Here is a 15,574-nt window from a genome sequence, read left to right on the forward strand (position 1 = left end):
AAAGAACTTAGTTATGATTATTACTTACAGTGCCACCACATCAAAGAGAGTTGACACTCCAGAGAGGGCCCTTGCCTCTTTCTCCATAAATGTGAAATGGGGCTAGGGATATAGCATTGAACAGGCTCTGTATTTGCAGTAATTGAAAACTGAATTAATTCCAAAAAGCATTTATCATGTGCTAACTTTGGGCCAGGCACGAATAGCTCATTTGGACAGGAATAAAGTATATACAAAAGAATCTTAATGTCCTTTTAAAAATTTTAAATGGCCCTATTATCAAAACATAAAATTGTGATCTCGCTTCCTCCTACTCTGAGCTCTTTATGTTAGATGCTCAGATGTTCTGAGGAGGGAAATTGCCCAAGTGTGGTTATATTTTTTTCTTCTTTTTTTTCAGTTTTTTTTTTTATTGAAGCATAGTTGATTTACAATGTTGTACCAATCTCTGCTGTACAGCAAAGTGACTCAGTTATACACATGTATACACTCTTTTTTTAATATTCTTTTCCATTATGGTTTATCACAAGATATTGAATATAGTTCCCTGTGCTATACATTAGGACCTTGTTGTTTATCCATTCTAAATGTAATAGTTTGCATCTACCAACCCCAAACTCCCAGTCCATCCCTCTCCCTCCCCCACTCCACCTTGGCAACCACAAGTCTGTTCTCCATGTCTATGTGTCTGTTTCTGTTTTGTAGATAGGTTCATTTGTGTCATATTTTAGATTCCACATATAAGTGATATCATGTGGTATTTGTCTTTCTCTTTCTGACTTACTTCACTTAGTATGATAAGCTCTAGGTCCATCCATGTTGCTGCAAATAGCATTATTTTGTTCTTTTTCATGGCTGAGTAGTATTCCATTGTATATATGCACCACATCTTCTTCATCCGTTCATCTGTTGATGGACATTTAGGTTGTTTCTATGTTTTGGCTTGTGAATAGTGCTGCTATGAACATAGGGGTGCATGTGTCTTTTTGAATTATAGTTTTGTCTGGGTATATTCCTAGAAGTGGGATTGCTGAATCACACAGTAATTCTATTTTTAGTTTTCTGAGGAAAATCCATACTGTTTTCCATAGTGGCTGTAACAACTTACTTTCCCACCAACAGTGTAGGAGGGTTCCCTTTTCTGCACACCCTCTCCAGCATTTGTTATTTGTAGACTTTTTCTTTTTTTAATTTTTAAAAATTAATTTAATTTATTTTTGGCTGCATTGGGTCTTTGTTGCTGCACGCAGGCTTTCTCTAGTTGCAGTGAGCAGGGATACTCTTCATTGTTGTGCGCGGGCTTCTCATTGCTGTGGTTTCCCTTGCTGCGGAGCACGGGCTCTAGGCACGTGGGGTCTGTAGTTGCTCTAGGGCGTGCAGGCTTGTTGTGGCACTTGGGCTCTACAGTGCAGGCTCAGTAGTTGTGGCACATGGGCTTAGTTGCTTTGCGGCATGTGGGACCTTCCTGGACCAGGGATCGAACCTGTGTCCCCTGCATTGGCAGGCGGATTCTTAACCACTGCACCACCAGGGAAGTCCCTTTTATTTGTAGACTTTTTAATGATGGCCATTCTGACCAGTGTGAGGTGGTATCTCATTGTAGTTTTGATTTGCATTTCTCTAATAATTAGTAATGTTGAGCATTCTTTCATGTGCCTACTGGCCATCTGTTTGTCTTCTTTGGAGAAATGTCTATTACGATCTTCTGCCCATTTTTCGATTGGGTTGTTCCAAGTGTGGATATATTTTTTGATGAATGCTTTAACTTATACTTTGACTCTGGGGTTCTAGAGTCAGGGATCTTATGATTTTGACGAAATATTGTAGAGCTTCAGAGACTGAAAGCAACACAGAATGAAATTTAACATGGAAAAAGTAAAAGACCCATTTTATAATCTGAGTAAAAAATGAGCTGGTTACTTTAGAAATGGTAATTTAAATTAGAGTTGAAAATTTTGTTATGGTATAATCTAGGATATCACAGAAATAATTATAAAAGCCTATACTTGAATGACATATTTTAAAACTTTCTAAGTTCATCTTAATGTCTTTTCTCACTCCCTGGACTCTTTTCTGATTTAGTGGAAAAGAAGAATTAAACCCATCTTCTCCAAATCCCTTGCTACAGGGAAAGACATAGGTCTAGGGACAGAAAAGTATCTCATTTGATCATCCTCTTAAAGCAAGAACATTAAAAAAAATCAATTTCCCCTCAAAATCCATCAAGCATAATACAGTGCGACTATCTGGGGTTAATTGTTCTTGTCTTCACAAGGAGAGGTAGTTAATACAGCTCTACACAAAAGCAATATTTTAAAGTATGTAAGGAAGGGAGGTCAAAAAGATTGGTATTATCTAGCTGTCTCAGAGCAGTTTTCCTGTTATAGAGTTTGAGATATGACCCCTTCCAGAAGCGCTTCTATCTGAGTTGCCTTAATGGAACACAGCTAACACCCTGAAGTAACAACCAAACTTCAAAGCCATGTGTGAACAGCACTGCCTGATAAGCTCATTGGCAGTAGTTGGAAAATGATATGCTTCAAATTAAAGGGTTTCTGTCATTTACCAGATATAGCATTAGACAGAAATGTATAAAATTAGCTTTGAAACAAAGATATTCCCACAGAAAGATGGACAATTTGAACAAAAGAAAGTTTAGAAACTAATAATTAGTGAAAACGACAATAATTAGCACTATTTAGCATGCTTCAGTATCCATTTCACGTATGCAAAAAATAAAACAGTTTCCTGACAAAAAGAGATAGAAACAGTCCTGGGAAGGTGAAGCTTTGGAGTTTATGAGAATACCTAAACAGACAGAATCTCATTTTCTTTTTAAAAAATTTTTAAAGTTACTTATTTTTTTTATACAGCAGGTTCTTATTAGTCATCAATTTTATACACATCATTGTATACATGTCAATCTCAATCGCCCAATTCATCACACCGCCCCCTACGGCTTTCCCCCCTTGGTGTCCATACCTTTGTTCTCTACATCTGTGTCTCAATTTCTGCCGTGCAAACCGGTTCATCAGTACCATTTTTCTAGGTTCCACATATATGCGTTAATATACGATGTTTTTCCCTTTCTGACTTACTTCACTTTGTATGACAGTCTCTAGATCCATCCACGTCTCAACAAATGACCCAATTTCATTCCTTTTTATGGCTGAGTAATATTCCACTGTATATATGTACCACATCTCCTTTATCCATTCGTCTGTCGATGGGCATTTAGGTTGCTTCCATGACCTGGCTATTGTAGATAGTGCTACAGTGAACACTGGGGTGCATGTGTCTTTTTGAATTATGGTTTTCTCTGGGTATATGCCCAGTAGTGGGATTGCTGGGTCATATGGTAATTCTATTTTTAGTTTTTTAAGGAAGCTCCATAATGTTCTCCATGGTGGCTGTATCAGTTTACATTCCCACCAACAGTGCAAGAGGGTTCCCTTTTCTCCACACCCTCTCCAGCATTTGTTGTTTGTAGATTTTCTGATGATGCCCATTCTAATTGGTGTGCGGTGATACCTCACTGTAGTTTTGATTTGCATTTCTCTAATAACTAGTGATGTTGAGCAGCTTTTCATGCACTTCTTGGCCATCTATATGTCTTCTTTGGAGAAATGTCTATTTAGGTCTTCTGCCCATTTTTGGATTGGGTTATTTGTTTCTTTAATATTGAGCTGCATGAGCTGTTTATATATTTTGGAGATTAATCCTTTGTCCGTTGATTCGTTTGCAAATATTTTCTCCCATTCTGAGGGTTGTCTTTTCATCTTGTTTATGGTTTCCTTTGCTGTGCAAAAGCTTTGAAGTTTCATTAGGTCCCATTTGTTCATTTTTGTTTTTATTTCCATTACTGTAGGAGGTGGATCAAAAAAGATCTTGCTGTGATTTATGTCAAAGAGTGCTGTTCCTATGTTTTCCTCTAAGAGTTTTACAGTGTCTGGTCTTAAATTTAGGTCTCGAATCCATTTTGAGTTTATTTTTGTGTATGGTGTTCGGGAGTGTTCTAATTTCATTCTTTTACATGTAGTTGTCCAGTTTTCCCAGCACCACTTATTGAAGAGACTGTCTTTTCTCCATTGTGTATCCTTGCCTCCTTTGTCATAGATTAGTTGACCATGGGTGCTGTGGGCTTATCTCTGGGCTTTCTATCTTGTTCCATTGATCTATGTTTCTGTTTCTGTGCCAGTACCATATTGTCTTGATTACTGTAGCTTTGTAGTATAGTCTGAAGTCAGGGAGTCTGATTCCTTCAGCTCCGTTTTTTTCCCTCAAGACTGCTTTGGCTATTCGGTGTCTTTTTTGTCTCCATACAAATTTTAAGATGATTTGTTCTAGTTCCATAAAAAACGCCATTGGTAATTTGATAGGGATTGCATTGAATCTGTAGATTGCTTTAGGTAGTATAGTCATTTTCACAATGTTGATTCTTCCAATCCAAGAACGTGGTATATCTCTCCATGTGTTTATATTGTGTTTAATTTCTTTCATCAGTGTCTTATAGTTTTCTGCATATAGGTCTTTTGTCTCCTTAGGTAGGTTTATTCCTAGGTATTTTATTCTTTTTGTTGCAATGGTAAATGGGAGTATTTCCTTAATTTCTCTTTCAGATTTTTCATCATTAGTGTGTAGGAATGCAAGAGATTAACTCACTTTTATTTAGGATATTTTACAATGACTTACTAAGAGATAGTGATGACTGAAAATCAGGGCAGAGAACCTAATTTCAGTTGGGTTTGCTGACAATAAACATAGCTAAAGTAATGAGTTTGCTCACAGTTGCTTCCTATTTTTGACACTGCTTTTTCGCTCTAACCTTTATAAATATGTCCAAAGAGGCAGGTGTCTTCCTATCAGAAGATGACCACTCTTGGGGATGAGTGTGTGCATCACTTGGCGCAGAAGTGTGAGCATCACCAGTTCTAAGTCTGGCGGTATGGGCATGCACAAATCCTGGCCCCGGAGGGTGACTGCCTTGGCAACCTCTGGCCAAGCCTGGGAATTTTTCTCACCTCTTTGTAATTGTATGACCTTAGCTTGAATTAGACTCCCTATCTCTGCAGCTGCTGACCAGCCAGGCTGTGAGATCTGCTTATCAGGCCCTTCCAAAAATTATACACATCTTTACAGGAACATGGTTCCGGGTTGCTTTGGGATTTTTACTGCTCTCAGTATAAAAAAAGTTAGGCACGGGAATCATGCCTTGTTTACTCAGTTGCAAGAGCAATACATCCAACACAGGTGGACACAAGCACCAGGAACAACTGCATTCTTATCAATGCACAAGCTCAACAACTACAATGGTTTCAACTTGAGTTTAGGTGTACACACTTATATTAGCAAATTATGGTGGCAAAAAATGTACAGATAATTTTAAAAATAAAGATTTAAATGTACCAATATTAAAAAAAACTGTTTACCAACTGTCCCTTCTTGGCATAACTTCATGTTGTAGATGCCCGAAATGCATTTACAGTTAGAGTGTCCACTGTACCTTGTGATCCCGCTGCCTGGCTGCTGTGGCTCTGTTCATGTCTTCGGCATCCCTGATATGGTCAAGGGCCAGGTCAAGTGACTCCTGGAGGTCTGACAACTTAGCATTATAGTCATCCAGCTGCTCCAGGACCACAGGAAACAGAGAGTGAGTATCGTTGTACTGCCGCTGCCAACTCTCAGCCTGGCTCAGCACTGGGAAGAAAGGTACATAGAAACTCAGTCTGGGCTTCTCCCTTCTCCTCCCATCCCATCCCGCACTTAGAAAGATGCAAATTCATCAGGGTATGTCTTCTTTAGCAATAGCGATTGAAGCTGTTGTTCACAAAAACAGCCCCATCTTTGATATCTGAAGTTTTAAATACTATTTTGTAGGGTTTGGGAGCCCCTGGACCACCGTCAGCGAAAACGGGAGTTGATTAGTTTTCCCCTGAAGATTATGCTTTAAGTAGAAATGATGTAATTAAACTAGGTTTATTGTTACCGAGATTACTAATAATTTGACCATACAAAGGAAACTTGGATATACTACAGTCTTACTATTAGAGACAACCCCAGTTGTTTTGTCTGTTACTGGCAAATGATGTTCACAACCATTCATTTTCTGTATTCTCTCCAGGCAGCTGTTTTTACTTAGCTCCTTTAGGTCAAACCTAAATCATTATCTTGGAAAGAAGATTAAATGGCAATGATACATTCTTAAACTTTGCATATATCTTAATTCTCTGATCAAAGTTACACACATTGACTATGTGCCTTAATTCTATTTTTTCTCCAGGGACTATCAGTCTGTCTTACTGAGGTTTTCTATTTACTTTCATCACCATGAGCAGAAGATACAAAGTTCATGGCTGAGTTGAGAAAGTGGTTGAAAATGCATTCACTAGGCGGAAGGCAGCTAAGTAGGAGATGTACTTGGTTCCATTTCCCCAGAACAGTCTTGTTAAATCCCCAAATAGGCAAGGAGCGTGAAAGCATCTGGCTGTGACATCAGAGCTCCAACCTTCCTGACTGCTGGTCTCATCCTGACTCAGAAAGGGGCCTGAGATTCTTCTTTATTTCTTACTGTTTCTAAGACCTTATAAGTTTGCTATCACAATAGGCCTTTATGTCCAGAATGTTCCTCTTCTAGAATATTCACAGTAAGTTTTAACAGAAGTTGATAGTGACAATCGTAGGAAAATGATCTAACGTAGGCGTTCCTAACCCTTTCTGTATCATAGGCCCCTTTACAATCTGGTGAAGCCTTCAGAGCCCTTATGTATTTTAAAATGCACAAGATAAAATACATAGAATTAAAAAGACCAGTATATTAAAAAAATTGGTAATATAATAATATATGTGCTTCTTTATTAATGCATTAACTAACAAGATTTAGAGGTGAGACCAATTAACTGCTAAAACTTTGAATTACTGATGAATTTAATGTTGTGAGGTAACAGTAACAACTAAAATATGATATGCAAACCTGGAGCTTCTTTTGTTGATTGTGTGGATTAAAATGGACACAAATTCTTTGTAACTCTTCCCATCAAGAGCGGAGTCTTTTTCCTCACCCTTGAATCTGGACAGTCTTGACCAACAGAATGAAGATGACATTGCTGAGTTCCAAGGTCAGGCCTCAAGAGACCTTGCCCTTTCCATTCTTGCCCTCCTGGAAGGCTTCTGACATATGAACGAGCCTCAGCTAGCTTCCTTGAGGATAAAACCCCACATGGAGGGAGAGGCCCAGCCATTTCAACTAAGACCCCAGACATGTGAGTGAGCTCGACCATGTCACATGGAGCAGAGATGAGCTATCTAGGCTGAGTCCAGCCCAAATTACCAAGCTATGAAATCACAAGCAAATAAATGGTTATTGTTTTAAGTGAATATGTTTGGGGTGGATTGTGAGATACTAATTTATAACTGATACAGTGACCAAGTCATAGATTCACTAATACTACTGTGGTTTGTTACTTACATTAATCATTAAAGGAAATGTTCAATTTCCACTGAAGGCTCAAAGTCATTAAAAAGTCATTCATGGACATCGGAACATGAATGTTGCTGGGCTTGTAGCTTTACTGTCTTCTCAATGAGACTTCTTATTGTAGTTCTGGTAATTGGTTCCCCTTAGCTTTCCTTCCCTTGTTTTTCACCAACTGCTAAGTTCCTATTTCTTCTCCTCAGGAGTAAAATTTTGTAGATTCCTTGTGGAATCTCAGCTGTTTCTCAAAAGCTCAAGGTTGGGCCTGGATCTAAAAATCCTGGTCATATAGTCAAGTTGTCCTGAATGACTCCCTGAGGCCACGTATAAACTCTAAATAACTGGATATTGGGAATTGGTTGCTTTGACCAAATGTTGCCCTGTGACTGGGGGTCCTCTCCTGGACCCACAAAGGAAGCAGACACATGCTGGGCTCTAGGAGTCGAATACACCTACGTTCATAGGCTTCGTCTGCCTCCTCATCCACAAGTTCCCGTTGGGTGAGGAACGGTTGACGGCGTCGGATCTCCTCAAGCATCTTCTGGGCCAACACCAGCTTCTCAGAGATTTCCTCAGGGCTAAGTTCCCGATCTTCCCCATAATAGAGCATCTTGTTGTTGATCTCTGAAAGGAAGGACACGGTGAGAGAAGACAGTAGGGAGAGATGACTGGGCATTTGACAGCGATGTCACTGAAAACACGGACAGTGAGGACAAAGGGAAGGGCTGATCCTAAAATGGAAAGAGAGACTCAGCAAAGACAGCATGCTGATGTTCATGCTGTGAATGTGTTGGCATCAGAGTTCATCATATATTCCAGGGAGAGGTTAAACCCGAGGAAATCACTCTTCTTTGCTTTTCATTTGGTGTCTTCAGAATAGGAATGGAATTAATACAAAGCCTGCCCTGATTTCAGCTGAATCTGATTTCTATTCTGATTCAAAACTGTTAATATTTAAGACACACAAATCTGGGGTCTTTGACCGAACTTTTATATAAAACACATAATGTGGAGAAAATGTTCTGAGGTATCTCCTGTCACATGCAGTAGGCATTGGAGATATTAATTGCAATTTAGCCAAGGATTTTACCCAAGCTCTAAGCCAAAATGAGTGTATATTGACGGTTGTTTAAACAAGTCTTTCAGATTGTCGTACAGATTAGATACAATATAGAGGTTTGCTATAGTAGGATGTGAGTTTTTGCTTATTAATATATACATTTTTTTTGCAATTGCTATTTGCCTTCTGTGGTATGACTGCCTGTCAAGATTGTGCCGTTTTAACTTTGGGTCATTTTCACCCCACATCTGTAAGTAGGACGGAGAATTTCAGAACCAACAGGGACTGCTGAGGCTCAGAGGCATTAGATGAGTTGTCTGAATACTGGCGGCGCTGAGCAGGCCTCTGGCTCCCTCTTCCTACTACATATGATCAGATGATAATTATGTAATTGCCACCTTGTCCTATGGCAGCTCCAGGAGGAAGCATTTTATCTTCCTGGCATAAATGAAATTGTCTGTCTTTGGTTTACTATGATCTATGTGGTTGGCCAGACAAGATGGGTAAACAACACTGGTCTCACATAAATCATACCAGGATAAGGGCTTGTATTTTATATGGATAATAGCTTGAAGGTCACCAGTAGTTATTTTAGAGGTGGTTTGGAGATGGTTGGCAATAAGGAATGACACACTATTGGTGTTGTGAAGCATCCCTGAACTCTGAAGAGAGGGAGATAAATGGGAGAAGAGGTTTTCAGTGTTGTAAATATTACTGAGAAAGTTTTAGGGAAACCAAGATATGTTAAAAAAAAAAAAGAAAAAAGAAACTTATGAAGGGATTAAATATTCACTTTTCAAGTAAAGTCTAAAATATTAACTCCTGAAATAAACTAAACATAGATACTTTTCCTCAGATCTAGCACGTGCAATGCTGAATTTCTTGGCATTTTGATACAGATATTATATTTACAATATGGCTTATTTTATTTTAGCTGCATCTGGTCTAGATTAGAAAAAGGAAATACAGAGAACAATATTTTTGCCTTTGGTCTTTGAGACTGTTCATATATTATTTTTAAAAAGGTAAGGGGCTTCCCTGGTGGCGCAGTGGTTGAGAGTCCGCCTGCCGATGCAGGGGACACGGGTTCGTGCCCCGGTCCGGGAAGATCCCACATGCTGCGGAGCAGCTGGGCCCGTGAGCCATGGCCGCTGAGCCTGCACGTCCGGAGCCTGTGCTCCGCAACGGGAGAGGCTGCAGCAGTGAGAGGCCTGCGTCCCACAAAAAAAAAAAAAAAAAAAAAAAAGGTAAATTATTGTTTCCTCTTTACATTTCTTTTGTATTTTTTCCTTCTTTCCCATGCCCTAAGGGTCAAATAAGAGGACTTAGATTCTTTCCAAATGAAACAACTTAGAATCAAAATTTGAGTTACAACAGGAAAGGTGACATTTTTTTCTCAATGGCTTAATAAGACGCTGGCTTTATTTGCTGCCTAGAGGGACATTTATTTCTTAATTAGATGAGATCAGCTAATCTAGGTTTAATCTTACTTTTCGAATAAATCAACAGTAACTCTAAAATATTATAGGAAAAGAATATTTTATTCGTAGATGCAAAAGCATGAGATAGTGAGGATGGGAGCAGGGGATGTTTGAAATGCATACCATTTGTTTCTATTACATATTATGGGCACCAAAGGAAATATAGCAAAAGATTAATCTTGGCTCCATACATCCCTTTTCCTGGAATATGTTCTCTATAACTCAGTGTAAAGATATGAATCTTCCACTGTGGGTCCCTTTACTGTCGTGTGCCCTTGAGATGCACCTGGAGTTGTCATCCAGCTCTTAATATATAGGATAATAAAAACTATGGAAACACACAAATACTGTATCTTAGCAGACTGTAACCCAAGGAAATTCTCTTTATCTTAGAACAAATACAATCGCCTGTTTTCTGTCAGTAAATTGAAGGCTGGCTTTCAGTGTGCTATTAAGATAGTCTTCAAAATGCAGCCTGCACTTGTGAGAAGTTAGAACACAAATAAATAAACCCTCAAGAAGAAAGGTAAAGTCTGCTACAATTTTATGCTTTAGGGCAAAGAAATCTTCCACACCCCCTCCTGGCTTTTCTTCTGGATTGGGGACCAGAGCATGCGGCCTGCCTGGTTCTTGGGAAAGCATTATAGAGACAGTTTAGGACGATTTGGATTAGTGGACAGTTTACTGCCACTCTAAAGGCAGTGTTTTCACAGCATATTATTGAGAAAAATGTGACTCCTACTCAACTCTTGCATTTTACAGACAACACAGCATGTAATTTCCTCTACCAGAAAGGTATTTTGGCATTCAATTTCTGTGAAATGCCTGGAAAGGGAATGATTTTCTACATTTATTTTTTTGGCCTTGCTGCGCCGAGTCCTAACCACTGGACTGCCAGGGAATTCCCTCTACCCTGTGCATTTATTATTGAAAATAGACAGATAGTAAGCAGAGATGAGTGCTCAGAAGTCTCAGGTAAACAAACTTGAAAGAAGATCTTACATGAGTTTAAACCTATAACACTCTAACAACAGGTCCTGGCACACAATAAACACTAACAGTAGTCACTATTTTTATTGTTGTTAATAACATGAAAGATTCCTTGATATGAAGCTAAACCAAAAGAGAATATATTTACCTTGGATTTTATCCCTCACATTGTGGGCTTGCTCTGCAAGCTGAGTTGCGTGGTTAATGGTATCCATGCTTTCCTTCTGAGCCAACTGGCTCTTTCTTGTGGCTTGACTTTCCTATAAATAATCCGCATAAATACCAGATTAAATTTGCAAGAAGGAAAGGTTGTGTATGTGCATGTGGGGGTGGGTGGGCATAATGTATTCCATAAACATAAATTTCTCTGACATGTGAAAGTTCTAGAATATAGAACATGGTCTCAGAAATCATGCATGAAGACAGATGTGATGACCCACTTTAGAATTATAGATGCTATTCCTAAGCCATCAATCACAGTTCAACCCAAACCAACCATCTTATATATGTAATTTACCCTTTGAATTTTTATTGTATCTCAAGATGCCAGACTAGGGAATTAGCCATGTCTGCTGATCAGTTTGTCATTGTGCTGACTGAAATGATTAAAGGTTCAAAGGGAAACTTGTTGAGAAAGCAGGCAGATCTCAAAATGCTCCATGCATTCAGTGGCTTCTGGGTGGTCCAGCCACTGCTGCAACTGAATTACCACAGAGATTTAAAGGATTATGCTCACTGTGCTAAATGCTACTTTCAGTGCTGCCTTCCAAATTCCCATCAACGTTGATGGCACTTGTGCACAAATAACTACTCAAGCAGCTTTGGCTCAGAGTGAATGAAGTTCTTCCCTGAGAAGCCGTTTTCATTCTTTCAACTCTGTTTCACAGAGCTCCCACGTAGGATTTGTCAAAATGAAATCCCAGCTCAAATGTGGCTCCTGAAGAAAGGATGTGTGGGTGTGCATGTGTACGTGTGTATTTCTCTCTGTGTGTATAAGGTCAGAAGCTGATCTAAAAAATGGTTCAAGGCCAGGACACAGGCCTGTATGCACAGCATGGGGACGTGTACTTCCTTTTGGCATCAGAAAGACTGACTCATGGGTATATTTGAGAGGAGGGAGAGTTCTTCAGTCTGGCATTTGGTGAAGTGCCCACTTGCCTCGTCCAGTGTCTTTCCGGCTCAGCTCTGTGACAAAGGGCTGCAGTACCTGACTGGACTGCAGGGTGATCTGCTACACAGAGTTCTGGCTGGTAGACTCCCCCAGGACAGGAGAGTGGCTATTTCAAATTTCTCTCCTTTCATCCACTGTTCCAGCTGGAGGACTAGGCCATGATTTTACCTGGAATGTTTTTACACTTCCCAAGCATAACCCAAGCAAGTGGCTCTTCATCAAGGAAGAGAATGCAGACATGGTATCCTAGCAGACACATGCCCCAGCAGCCTTTCATCGGGCATTTTATCCGAAATCTCCTCTATACAAAGCTCCCTGCGCAGCAAGACTGTGGCCATCAGCCCCTTCCCTAAAGTGTGGGCTCTCTGAATGGACATTGCAATCTTGAGTCACGATGTTCTTTCCCCCAATTCCAGTCTCCCTCTTATCCTGTTCTAATGCTTTCCAGAGACACAAAAATCTGTGGCCACTTTAAAATTAGATGATACAGAAAATAAGATGAATCTATTCTCGATGTCACCCCTCCCCGCCTTTAAAAAATGGGACACAGACATATAAAACATTAAAAAAATTTTAACAAGTTGATTTTTGGTCCAGTTTAAATTGAGTTATACTTAAAAAACACAACATGCATATTTTTGACTTTGGCTTTATCCTTCAGGGGAAAAGATTTATTGTTATTACTGTGTTCATTTAATTGATTTCTTGATATGGAAACTTTGAGAATTAATTGAAGTAATGAAAGACAGCTGGCAGATGTCATAGCTCTAAGACAACCTCTTCTGACAAACACCAGAGGGCGCTTAGATATATGTATTTAATAAAAGACTGCAGCAAAGAGGAACATGCAAAATTACTGGATATAATATATAGTGACGCCTTATTTGAAAGTTTTACTTTTTTCTTTAACTTTGATTATGGAAGGAAAATAATGATATGGGCACATGGTAAAACAGGTACACTCTACTTTAAGAAAAACTGAAATTAAAAAATTAGCTTTCAACTATAAGCCGGTTGATGTTTAGCATTACAAATGGATTAATCATTTACTCACCTGAACAGCGAATTCTCCTTGTACATATTTGATGTAAAAAGTGGCAAGAATTTTATTTATTATACAGTGCATAAAGTATAGTGTACCCAGAATACTATTAAATTGAGGATGATAATATCTAGGATGGCCATATACTTTATTGTTTAAACTGGGACACTTTTGAGAGTGAAAGGGGAACTTTTAATAATCACTCTGGGAGACAAGCATAAACAGTGGCAGTGCTGGACAAAATGCTAGTAGGAATATTGGCGTGCCATTTCAGAATCTGTACAGTGATATCTAATTTGGGTTTAACTATCTCCTAAACATTGACTTCCAAACACCTTTCCAGCCTTGATCTCTTCTCTTGAGCTACAGACTCAAATCTCTGGCATCCACAGAGAGCTCACCCTTAAAAGGTTCAGGGAAATCCATTCTGAGTTTTTAGTCCTGGCCATCTATTTCTCCACATCAGAGCTTACATCCTTGCAACTCTTCATATCCAATTGGTTACTGAATCATTTTTATTCCACTTGTCATTCTGGCCTCTCTTCCTGGTCCCCACCGCCACAGTCTCACGTTACCACTGCTCACTGCAAATTCTTTTCCAATGAAGACAAGGCAGCAATTGACCACTCTAGTTTGGACTACTGCGGCAGTCTACTGACGGGTGTCCCTGTCTTCAGAGTCTTAAACCTACCATCCCCGCTTCAGAGGAATGTTTCTGAAACTCCACACCTAATCAGCTCATTGTTGTAGGTAAATGCTCTAATATCTTCCAAAGTCCACAGGATGAGCATGGTGGGAAAGGTTCTTCATGATTTGGCCTCTGAGAACTTCTTCAGCATTGTCTTCTGCTCCTTGCTTTAATATTCTGCAAGGCCAAGGCCAAAGTTCTTCAATCTTCTCGTCAATTGGAATTGAAACATATTTTGACTTTTTGTCCTGTCTTTTGGAGATCAGGCTCGGAGATCAGGCTCAGTTGCTTTTGATGTGTGGAAGTGACCCACTTTCCTCCCAACCCTAAAGATCTTTGTATGTGTTGATATATGGGGAACTTTTGCTGTGGCTCCACATAGGGAAGGAGTAGGGAGGAGATGGAGAAGTGGAGGGAATGGTGCAGCACCCTCCTGGGCTAGCCCTTGGAGATTGGGCTCTACAGTGTGCCTTTTAGATCCAGATGGCAAAGGGCAGCACTGAGATTGAGAGAGGGCCACCATCTTCACTTCTGCTTGTACCCTAGTCCCACTCTGACTTTGAGCATGGTGGCTTTGGGAATATGGGAGAGTGGAATCTTGACATAGGCTTTGGTACTTTCATTACAGACATGATCAGCACTGGCACAAGTGAGACCTTTTTGAGCAGCAGCTATTTGGGAACACAAATGCATGGGCATCCTGAAGGGGTTTCCCAGAAGTAGTAGGTGGGAAAAGGCAGTAAGATTTATCAAAAGGGGGCTAGAGGACTTAGATATGGAGGTCGGGAAAAAACACAGTAACTTTAGGTTAATATAAATTGTGAGATTTGGATTACATGAGATTCATGTGACAGGTACTTTGCATACAGAGATACAGCTGACCCTTGAACAACGTAGGGGTTGGGGGCACCGACACAGTTGAAAATCCATATATAACTTTACAGTTGGCCCTCTGTATCCGAGGTTCTGTATCTGTGGACTCAACCAAATGCAGATCATGTAATACTGTAGTACGTATTTACTGAAAAGAACCTGCATATAAGTGGACCCGTGCAGTTCAAACCTGTGTTGTTCAAGGATCAACCATAAGTTCAAGTTCAAGAGGCAACATTACTGTGATTTTTTTTATCACACTGTGGGAAACTACAGTGGAATCCTTCACTCTAGCTAAAGCTAAATATTAGTTATTTTTTTGATAGAAGGCTTTCTAAGATAAAGCTTTTCTTAAATCTTTCTAAGAATCAATTATGGATTTTTCTAGACTAAGGGCTTGAAGGATGCTTGAGAAGTCATTAAGACCCTCTCTGGGTGTTTGTTTCAAAATGTTTCAGCAGGTTCCTTCAGCATCAGAACTGTTTGTGTCGTAGCCAGAAGGATGTTATTTTCAATAAGAATCGATGGCAACAGCTGGGTGAATGCTCCAGTCGCTTTATCATCAACTTCTGGCTTTGGTGGTCTGTTCTCATTGTTCAGGAGCCTTTTCTGTGATGTCCCTTTCAAGCTTGCACTATTTCCTCCCCATGAAAGCCTGCATTTAACTTATATTGGAAGTAGGAAAACGGTACAACAAAAGAATCAGTAAGTCCATGTCTGAGCTATGGAAGGAGCTAATCTTGGTGAAAACATTTCCTCAAGAATTTGAGACACTTTCAGTAAGTTACAGCCATGACA

The 15,574-nt window shown here is 39.6% G+C and overlaps 1 protein-coding gene across 1 annotated transcript in view; it reads right to left on the bottom strand.

Annotated features, from left to right (window-relative positions):
• LAMA4 (laminin subunit alpha 4) overlaps positions 1-15,574 on the bottom strand; it is a 150,939-nt gene that overhangs the window by 60,731 nt on the left and 74,634 nt on the right. The window contains exons 9-11 of the mRNA XM_079939603.1: positions 11,151-11,262; positions 7,928-8,095; positions 5,504-5,697 (exon numbers count right to left, since the gene is read on the bottom strand). Of these exons, the coding sequence (XP_079795729.1) occupies positions 5,504-5,697; positions 7,928-8,095; positions 11,151-11,262 (474 nt within the window). The remainder of the gene's footprint in view (positions 1-5,503; positions 5,698-7,927; positions 8,096-11,150; positions 11,263-15,574) is intronic.

This window comes from Stenella coeruleoalba (assembly GCF_951394435.1).
Source record: "Stenella coeruleoalba genome assembly, chromosome: 12".
NCBI classification, from domain to species: Eukaryota; Metazoa; Chordata; class Mammalia; order Artiodactyla; family Delphinidae; genus Stenella; species Stenella coeruleoalba.